The 11,568-nt window shown below is 36.9% G+C and overlaps 1 protein-coding gene across 2 annotated transcripts in view; it reads right to left on the bottom strand.

Moving 5' to 3' along the window:
• Positions 1–7,488: 7,488 nt before the first annotated feature.
• The window catches only part of LOC106871732 (3-oxoacyl-[acyl-carrier-protein] reductase FabG), a 12,206-nt gene continuing 8,126 nt past the window's right edge, over positions 7,489–11,568 (bottom strand). For both annotated transcript variants that reach the window (XM_014918347.2, XM_014918346.2), the window contains exon 2: positions 7,489–8,327. In XM_014918347.2, coding sequence (XP_014773833.1) covers positions 7,540–8,327 — 788 coding nt within the window. In that variant the 3' untranslated portion in view covers positions 7,489–7,539. The remainder of the gene's footprint in view (positions 8,328–11,568) is intronic.

The following is an 11,568-nucleotide window of genomic DNA, read 5'->3' as shown; positions in this document are numbered from 1 at the left end:
TATACAGGGTGCGATGGGTAAATTGCCGCCATTTTATATTTTTAATTTCGTGCATGCGCATTGTTTTTGATTTTGTTGACTACACAGTATAGTAGGGTCAGCTGGGCACCGTCTGTGAGAAAAAGCTGCACTATAACGCAATTCGCTCTGCCAGAAATTTGGAAACGACATGCTGTACTGCTTGGCATTCGCTCCGGAAGCTCCAATACGAACATTTCAGAGTGTTTGGGTGTCAATCTGAGGACAGTGCAGAGGGTTCTGAAAGAGTTGGATGAGTATAATGGTGATTACGAAGGTACAGCAGCTCGGAAAACTCACTCTGTTCATTCTTATAAAAAAAGAATTCCTGAATTTGTTGGTGAGATCCAGGCCATGATTGACAACGATCTCTCCAAGTCTATCAGGTCTATTGCTTGAGACATGGGAATGTCTTAGTTTATTATCAGGCAAATAATGCATGAAGACATTCAGCATTCCTCATACAAGATGAGAAAGGGCCAATTTTTATCCCAAGCCATCAAAGACAAGAGGAAAGACCACGCAACAAAGATTCTGAACAAACTCAAGCATCCCTTCAAGCGAACATGTTTTTGTTTTTCTCAGACAAGAAAAATTTCTGCCAGGATCAGATGGTAAACACACAAAACAACTGTTGGTTTGCCGTATCCCCAAAACATACACCAAGAGTAATAAAAATCAAACATCCAGTCTACATCATGGTGTTTGGAGTGATCTTCCCACACAGCCCCAGACTCAACACGGAGGCCTACACCAAGTGCCTGAAGGAGGTAGTGCTACCCTTGGTCAAAAAGATGGCTACTGGAAGACCCTATGTCTGACAACAGGACTCTGCACCATGCTACACAAGCAGGAGAACTCAGTCATGGCTGTCAGACAATTTCTGCGACTACATCATCCCTAAAATCTGGCCATCTAACTCCTTAGACTGCAAACCCCTTGATTATTATGTGTGGGGTACACTTGAGTGAGAGACCAACAAAACTCCTTGTAACACCAAAGATGGACTGAAGGCAAGGATTATGGCAGCATTCACCAACTTAAACAAGGAGACCGTCCAGAAGAGTTGCAGGAGATTCCAGAGTCGATTGGAGGCCGTGACTGAAGCCAATGGCGATTTTATTGAATAAATATACTCTTTAATATTTCAGGATATTTTAATGTAATTTTGGTAAATATATCTATTAAAATGAGATGTCTGTTATTTTCATTTTTGCATGATTTAGACGACAGTTTATTCACTGCCCCCTGCATATATGTATGTACACACACATACATATACATATATATATATGATGATACATACACACATATATATATATATATATTATAAATTAACTACCAACAAAAATAACTCCTTTATTATTATTTATATATATATATATATATATATTTATATATATACATACATACTAGCCTTGGAGAAGCCATTATGAAAGACTACTGAATGTGGAGAATGAATGGGAGGACAGCTTGCCAAATGTCACCACTCACTGTCTCTTTCACTCTCTCTCTTTCTCACTCACTTTTTGTCTCTCTCTCTTACTTCCTCTCTGTCCTCGTCTCTCTTGCTCTGCCACTTCTTTGAAGTGTGACACACACCACAGGTACATACAACAACAACAAAAAGTTAGCGTATTAATATTATTGATAATAATAATAATAATAATAATGATAATGATAATAACACTGATGATGACAATGATGATCTTCCTTTGTATTAAAGGCACAAAGCTAAAGTAATCTGTGGTCAACTTTCCTCTTTGAAGAAGTTCATTAATGTAAATACTAGACCGTGACTAGTATGAAAATTTGTAGATTTCCTTAGTTCTGTGATGTCTATCAAATGTCACTGTTTGTCATAAATGCAAACAAAGTGTTCTAAAACTATTTTGTATTTGCTCAAACTAGATTTTCTGCATGACCACTACATCAATTGATTGGGTTAACTAAAATCTTCCCAATCATTCACTCTGGTGAATGAGGTAGTTAAATCTCCATACTCATTTAACCATGTCAATGAGACAGCTAAATTTCTAGTCATCTGACCAATTCAGTGAAACAGCTAAATCTTCCCCAGTGAACTACATGAAATATATTTAGATAATATATTCTAAATTGTGAAACTTAGGACTGCATGTCCCTCTATAAAGCTATTTAAAAATGAAATGATGAAATCTACACAGTATAAGAGCACTAGTTTAAAGGAGTGGAATTCCTATGAGTTCACTGCATGTGCATCTTGTATGATTTTGTGTGTCTCAGCTCACTATCTCTCAGGAATAGAGAGAAATGTTACCCAAGATAGACTAGTATCCAGTAGAAATTATTAAGTTATCTTTACATGTTTTGAAGTCCCTTGAACCTAAGGAGACATTTATATTTACATTACATAAGATTGGCTGAGCCAATTGGGCAGTGGATAACTGACCAATAGTTAAACAATTCATATATTGTTACTGAGTCCATAGTTAGAGCCAAACTGGCCATTAGACAGAATGAGTACTTGCTTAAGGCAGGAAGAGAAAGGGACACAGCAGAGTTTCTTTTCATTCTTTTTTTTTTCTTGTGTCAGATTTATATTAGTGCAAATGGTGAATTATAATTTTTTTTTTAATAAATAAAAGTCAAAAATTTCCAATTGTTTTCCTTTTATTCTAGTTGCAAAGAAAAAATGTTTTTATCTTGTTTACTACTATTTTGTATTTAATAAATACAATTAAAAATAGATTAGGGTACATGTGGTATATTTGTGTTGTGTGGTCATGCCTGGAGGATGTTGTTGGCACTCCGTCACTTATGACGTCGAGGGTTCTAGTTGATCCGATCAACGGAACAGCCTGCTCATAAAATTAACGTGCAAGAGGCTGAGCACTCCACAGACACGTGTACCTTTAATGTAGTTCTCGGGGATATTCAGCATGACACAATGTGACAAGGTTGACCCTTTGAATTACAGGCACAACAGAAACAGGAAGTAAGAGTGAGAGAAAGTTGTGGTGGAAGAGTACAGCAGGGTTCGCCACCATCCCCTGCTGGAGCCTCGTGGAGCTTTAAGTGTTTTCACTCAATAAACACTCACAACGCCTGGTTTGGGAATCGAAACCGCGATCCTATGACCGGGAGTCCTCTGCCCTAACCACTGGGCCATTGCGTCTCCACTGCCTGGAGGATAGCCCAGAAGGAAACTGAAATTTTAATCAATCACTTCAGATCCAATATATCTTAATGTCTTGTCAGAAAATAAAAGAACCAAGGGATTATTTTTGTTGGGTTGTGCTTAGTGGCATGAGCTGGCTTAATTCAGCTCTGCCTATGGCATCTAAAAATAAATAGATACCACAACGGAGGAGCAATTCACTGCTGCATGCAGGGAAAGTACTGTGAAAGGTGATGTGCGTTTTATTATAAACTGTGTTAGACAATTATCACATATGGTTAGGAAAGAGATGAGCTCCACCATGCTGAATGACTCAAGATACTCAAAATGAAGCCTTAGATTTTAGTGCTGCTAGACAATAGATTAAAGTACTCATGAAATTACATAAGAGAGAAAAAAAGCTAAGATAACTAGTGTAGATCATTGGTTATTCTCCAGAGAACAGTTCATCAAAAGCAGAGCTGAGTCATAAAACCCAACAAACATATCAAAAGATAATTACTGCTGAGAAGAGGAAATATCCAGTTCCATTTTTTATAACATATATCCAGTACATAGAGTATGAGATGTTTGGCAGTTTAATTCCTAGGAGATTTTTTTTTTTTTTTATCAGTTGGGTCTGGATGAAGAGGCAGTGTTTGTGATCTTTGCGAAATTACTAATGTAAGACTACAAGTAGTTTATAGTTTATGATTACTAGTTCAGTGGAGCTGAATGCAAATCCACTGTATATATATACCTTGTGTACACTTAATTTTATGTACCTCAGTTCCACAATTTTTTAAAAACAGTCAGATGACTAATTTTGTAATAACAGCTTCGTGTCTTACAGAGAAAGTAGGAAGAATGTTTTAATGTACTTAACACCAGAAAAACTCTGCCATCATCTCTCTCACTATCAATGTCAGTATCTTACTCTCCAAATCAGTCTCATTTGTTTTCTAACTGGGGTGTCCATGTAGCTACTCTACATCAAATACCTATATCTGTTTCCTCTACACTTCAGATCTCTCAACTGGCACAAAACCAAAAACCCCTCAATACTACTCCCCCTACTCCCAGTTGAGGAGGTTAGCTATGCAAGGTACTTGGTGACCTTGTCAGTGCTAGTACCTCATAAAAAGCACTGGTGCTGGTGCCACATAAAATGCATCCAGTATACACTATAGAGTGGTTGATGTTAGGAAGGGTCTCCAAATGTAGAAACCATGACAAAACGGACAACGGGACCTGGTGCGACTCCTGGCCTTGCCAGTCCCTGCCAAACCATCCAACCCATGCCAGCATGGAAAGCATACGTGATGATGACGATGATGATGATTATGATAGACAGATAGATAGACTAATATTTTTTTCCTCACCTCGTAATTATATCTAGTTAGCTTTTTAACATTCTCAGCATCACGTAAGTTAACACTAAATTATTGTTTTGTATGAAGTACAATTTTGTACCTCAATTGAACGATTTTCTCATTACCACTCTAGTATAATCTGGTTCATTGACGAAACCATACCAAGACCCATATTTGTTCATAATTGACTGCCATTCTTGCCAATATAATTAAATATTTTTACCTAAATACATAATTATTTCTTATTATTTTTACGTTCACTTGTAATGAAACCTTTTAAGGAAGTGGTTAAGCATGGCCACGGTCAAATGACTGAAACATGTACAAAAATACATACACACACACACAACGGGCAAATTCTCTCACAAGGCATTGGTCAGTCCAAAGCCATTTGCCCAAGCTTCTAAACCATACATCAGTGCTTGAAGTTACCTGCTTAAAATGTTTGACTTTTTTTCTACTCATGGCAAACTAATTTATTCGCCTTTTGAACGGTTCCTAATTACCTCTAATCATTTCCCTGTCTTAGATACGTCCACACTACCTCAACTATTGTTTCCATGCACAAGGTCTCTTAACCTGCATTTTTAAAGTTAGTACAACCAACAGAGAAGGGAAACAACTTTATCATGATTTTATTATCACCATATTTTACAGGCAAATTTCTTTAGAATCTATGTCAGTAAAAGGATTTATATTTTTTACCAAAAACAGATCTCACATACATGATATATGGAGTTAAAACAATCTTAAATTAACAAAGATTATTCCTATCATTAAAAGACGGATTCACTCTCTGGATGTTTAAATTTTATTAAAAAATAAAATTGCAAGGGCGATAACTTGAATAAAATTCGCTAATGAGAATTTTGGGATAAATAAGAAAGATGTAAATGTAATGACTTATTTGAATACAAATGATATTTTAGTGTATGTAGTCTAAGTAAATTTCCTTAGAGAAACATTTTCTTTTCAGTTGTCAAGGCATAGAAGTCATCAGCACACATACACATTGTCTGTTTTCGGTCTTCAATTGAACTATGGTTTTCCCAGATCTATACTGGACATATTCTATATATACATATGTATCTTTTGTTTTATCTTTTACTCGTTTCAGTCAAGTCAGTTGCCAGATGTCTGAGTTTCAATGTATCCATGCCTCCCAGGGAAGCAAGACATTCAGAGTATGGTAAATGTCTGACGGTGGGTATTTGTTTTGTTGCACGTTTCTGAACAGTTTCCAGGAGAGTTATATGCTGAGCAAGATAGGGGTTCCAGACTGGTGATGCAGATTACAAGTGTGGAGATACCATTGTCATATACAGTTTTAAATAGATAGCTGGAGAACGGCTGACAAAGGTCTTACTGAGTGGTGCTAGCACCACCTCAGCCCTCTTGACAATCTTAGAGATGTGGTTTGTCCAATGCAAATCGTTGTTTACAATAATGCCTAGATGACATCCGCTAGAAGACTTCTTGAGATTGGTGTTCATTTTGCATCCTGAAGCCTCAAAAATTTCCAGCATTCTTGCCACTATATCTTTGTAGTTTGGATCATTGTGATTACCCAAGTTCTTCATAACATCTTTAAAATTAATCCATGCATCTTTTTTAGACTCACTATGGGAGTTTTGAAAATGTTCATCCTCGACAAGTTTCCTAATATCTGGTTCTACAAATACACCCTTTTCAACCATAGTGTCTGATAGAGCAGGAAACCTGCTATGCAAATATTTAAAACCCTCTCCATCCTGTAGCAAAGCTTTTATGAATTGCTTCATGAGGGCAAGTTTTATATGTAGAGGAGGATATCCTTTCTTCCAAATGTAAGCATATCCCTACTTGGCCATTTTTATCATCCTGTTATGATCTTTGAATTTAATCTTGTGAAAACTTACATCAAATTTTTATGTTTTCTTCATGATCACTGAGTGTCCAACAAGGCTGGAAGCATATTTATTACCATTATGCAGTAGAAGAGCTTTAAGACTTCTCTTTGAAAAGTTGTTGAATAGTCTCCATTAATCAGGGCTGTAACTTATGCCAAATTTTCTTATTAGTCCTGATGGATCTGCACAATAAACCAAATAATTTTCCTGAGTGAAAAAAGGAACGAATTCTCTTTCATGGTTACAAAACCAATAGAATGATGTATGAGGTGCTCAAAGATTCTTGGATTTAAGTCTAGAACCTAAAAGCTCTGCTGACTCCTTTGTAAGCCCTAAGTTCTTCACTAGATCATTTAATGCACATTGGTTGAATAATTGAGTTTCTTCACCTTCACTGCTATTGAAGTCTTCTGACTCAGAACCAAAGTTTATGTCTTCAAGGTTTCCTGGTGATGATGGAACTGGAACATTGGTCCATGGGCAGCAGGTTGCAATGCAGATGGAAGATTTGCCCATTTGTCTTTTGTAGTTCCAGAAAATCTATGGGGTGTAAGTGAAGAGCAAGGGGAAAGGTTTCATCAAGACATAAAAAGAGAAGGAAAGAACATATCAGGGAAGATGGAATGTTAATATGATGGTTGACTACTGCTGGATGGTGCAGTGAATGTCCATCAAATGCACACAAGCCAAAGAGTTCCAGGAATAGTTTCCAAGTGAAAAAGAAATTTCAAGGTGCCGAATAGAAAAAAACAAAACAAATGGAACTCTTTTAGAAATCTATTTTCTCACGTTTCAGTTGTATTTGTGCCATAGTATTTTGCTAAATAAAGTATCAAATTCATTTTTATTAGTTTCATTTTGGCCTACCATTTGTAGATTTACCTGTTTTATCATTAAATTGTGAGAAAATCTTATGTAATGGGAAAGAGGTTTTTTTGATATTTCAGATTAGCACCACAAAAATATATAAAGTAACATACAATTATCAAAAAATTCAATTTCATGGACCTTTATAATTAACGCTGAGTTATTGAAATAGTGTTTTTAATGAAAAACCAGAAGAAAAAGCTTTCCAAAATTTTTTTTTCTTTATTATCATTATTTTTCTTTACAAATATCATTACTTCCCAAGGCTCAAACCTCCATCAAATGGAATGGTAGCACCGGTGAGAAAACTTGCTTTAGGAGAACACAAATAGGAAACAAAATCTCCTATTTCTTCAGGTTGACCCCATCGACCCATCGGAGTTCTTACACATCCAATATCAGGACCCATTTTTGCCTCCAGTTGTTTCCACGGTTTTGTGTGTATATACCCAGGAACAATACAATTACAAGTGATTCTCCGCTTTGCTAGCATTTTAGCATAATGACGAGACAAATATTCAAGTACACATTTCCCAGTGCCTGGCATCATGTAACCTAATCGAACTTGATCATTGACATTACAACCAGGGCTTGATAAGCAAACAATGTAGCCATAACCATCTTCCATTAACTTCATTCCTGTTTCCACTAAACGTATGAAACACTTAGGATAGATGTTCTGGAAATAATCATATGTTTCAAATGTAGTGAAATGGGTATCTGGATTTTTTGAAATGGAATCTGGTGTATAAAGTCCAGCAGTGTGAACAATAACAGTGAGCATGCCATTCATTTCATTCAAACAGTTGAAATATGAATTCACAGTGTCTTCTTCACAAACATCTCCACCAATTGTCCTAACCTGGATCTTGAAATTCGTCTTTAATTCCTGTTCACACTTCTTGGCATTTTCACTGTCAGAATAGTAACCAAGAATTAAATTATAACCTTGGGCAGCAAGACCTTTGGAAGTAGCAAAACCTATGCCACCTGTTCCTCCAGTAACTATGGCAATTTTTTGCCGGTCTTCAGTCTTTTGATCTAGAATATACAAAAGGCAAACATATAAAATTCACAAATTATAATTATGTTTGTATATTTATGAAACCAAAAATACTTTTTAAAAATATGTAATAAGTATTTTAATTACACACATATATATACAAGATATTGGGTCATCCCATAAATAATGTGGGTTTTTTATACTTCTTTTATTTTTCAAAATTAAGATAAATAAAGTTCTTTCTTAATCTAAAATATACTCTCCTTCATTTTCTACAATGCTCTTCCATCTATCTGGTAGACTTGCAAGGCCCCACTTCCAAAATTCACTTGTCCGTGACAAAAAATGCTCCTCCAGTACTGTTTTGACCTCGTCAACAGAATTCATATATCTTCCAGCCAAATGTTCTTGAAGACTGTGGAATAAATGATAATCAGATGGGGCAATGTCCAGTGAACATGGTGGGGCATCATTTCCCATTCAGACTGCTTCAACCTTTATGTGTGTGTGGCTGAGCATTACCCTAATGGAAGAATACCTTTCCTTTTGAAACCAAAGATGGTCAAGTTGCTCACAATAGATGTCCTTTGTTATCATTTGATTTGGGTTTAAAAGTTCAAAGTGGACTAAATCTTTCATATCCCACCAAACAGATAACAACACCTTACGTGGGTGAAGACTTTCTTTAGCCTGGGGTGCCAATGCTTCTCCTTTCCCTACCCACTGTCTTCAGCACTTGACATTTTTATAGAGAGCCCATTTCTCATCACCAGTCACTATTCAGTCCAAAAAAGGTTCATTCGCGGGATGTGACAGCAAAGAAGAGCACACATTCACTCTCTGCACATGATTAGACTCAGAAAGTTTGTGAGGAACCCATTGACCCAATTTTCTGACTTTTCCGATGGCATGCAGATGTCGATGAATGGTTGAATAACCAAATCCATGCTTCTCTGCTAGTTCCTTGATAGTCACAATGGGATTTTGTTCCCCTAGGGTTTCCAGGGCATCCTCATCGAGCTCTACAGATCTTCCAGGACAAGGCTCATATAGGCTGTAGTTTCCAGCTCGGAATTTCTGGAACCACCATTGACACTGGCTTATGCATATTGTCTGATCCCCATATACTGCATTCCTCGCACTCTCCACTGTGTTGTTATCTTTACTGAACTCATAAAGCAAAAGATGTTGAATATACTCCTTTGTCATTTTCATAATAACATCGAAAAAATAACTGTTAAAATAGAACTGCACTCTTCAAAACTTGCACTAACAATAAGGACAAGGTAAAATTAGTACCTGCTTTCATAGCAAGTTGATGCAGGTAGTTTATCCCATCTGCATCCAACTTTTAGTTCATGCAATTGTAAAAAACGCATTATTTATGAGATGACCCAATAAAAATCCATCATAGTTGATGGGAATGACCACCTGGTGGTGGATGGCATGCATTTGATAAATTTAATACAGAATGTGCTGTTCACACACACACACACACATACACATGTGCATACACATGTACACATGCACATACATGCACCATCCATTACATGCAGCTTACAACTGATCAGAATGTACAGCTGAATTAAAACAGTTGATGGACTTATTTTGGAACCAAACCAGATTGATGTGTTACATATGACCTAGAAACAGCAAAACAAAAGCAGTGGATTTTACTTCAAGATTCATAAACCAAAAAGGGGAACTCAATGCAGTTACTTGAACACCTAGAATTATTAGCCAAACTTGTTTCAAATCCTGCTCTATCATCTTAACAATTGAAAGAAAAAATTGGATAATATACCTTTGGAAAAAGCCAGAATGGTCATGGGTGGAATATATTTGATAACGATAATAACAACTTAAAACCTTATGATTAGGTTTCTCATTCAATAGCATACCTAATTGGTAGCATGTGTACAAATACATACATACACACACATGCGCATGTGGTACTTTAGCATGGCCACAGTCCAATGAACAAGAGTATATATAGGCACAGGCAAAGCTGTGTAGCAAGAAGTTTACTTCCCAACCACATGGTTCTGGGTTCAGTCCTACTGTGTGGCACCTTGTGCAATGCTGACACTCACTTAAAACTATCACACGATGTCAAGGCAAGGAGACAGTAACACACACATTTTATATATATATATATATACACACACACAGGGTGCAATGGGTAAACTGTCACCATTTTACATTTTTAATTTTGTGCATGTGCATTGCTTCTTTTTGTCCACTACACAATATAGTAAGGTCAACTGGGCACCGTCTATGAGAAAAACAGCACCATGATGCAATTCACTCTGGCAGAAATTTGGAAACGACATGTTGTACTGTTGTTTGGTTTTCACGCCAGAAGCTCCAGTATGAACGTTTCTGAGTGTTTCAGTGTCAATCTGAGGACGTGTACCAAGAGTGATAAAGATCAAACATCCAGTCAACATCATGGTGTCTGGAGTGATCACTAGTGATGGCAACGTTATGCATCCATTCATCTTCCCACACAGCCTCAGACTCAACACAGAGGCTTGCATCAAGTGCCTGGAGGATAAGTGGTGCTCTGGATCAAGAATCTGGAAGACCCTGTGTCTGGCAACAGGACTCTGTACCATGCTACACAAGCAGGAGAACCCAGTTGTGGCTGTCAGACAATTTCTGTGACTACATCACCCGTAACATCTAGCCACCTAACTCCCCAGACTGCAACCCCCTTGATAATTATGTGTGGGATGCAGTTGAAGGAGTGACCAACAAAACTTCTTGTAACACCAAAGATGAACTGAAGGCAAGGATTATGGCAGCATTCACCAACTTAAACAAAGAGACCGTCCAGAAGAGTTACAGGAGATTCCAATGTCATCTGGAGGCTGTGGTTGAAGCCAATGGCTATTTTATTGAATAAATTTACTCTTTAGTATTTCAAGATATTTTAATGTAATTTTGGTAAATATATCTACTAAAATGAGATGTCAGTGTTATTTCCATTTTTTCCGTAATTTAGATGACAATTTATTCAGTGTATATGTGACAGGCTTCTTTTGGTTTCCATTTACCAAACCCACTGATAAGGCTTCAGTTGGCCCAGGGCTATAGTAAAAGGCACTTGCCCATGATGCCAAGGAGTGTGACCAAACCTGAAACCCTAACCCTAACCCTAACAGATTCTTTTACTTAGACTGCAGTTGTGCTGGGACACAACCTTGAAGGGTTTCATTATAAAAAAAAAAAACCAACCCTAATACATATTTTTGTAAGTCTGGTAATTATTCTATC

Source organism: Octopus bimaculoides, chromosome 2, assembly GCF_001194135.2.
Source record: "Octopus bimaculoides isolate UCB-OBI-ISO-001 chromosome 2, ASM119413v2, whole genome shotgun sequence".
NCBI classification, from domain to species: Eukaryota; Metazoa; Mollusca; class Cephalopoda; order Octopoda; family Octopodidae; genus Octopus; species Octopus bimaculoides.
The sequence above is the reverse complement of the archived record's forward strand: the minus strand, read 5'-3'. Positions and strand labels throughout refer to the sequence as shown.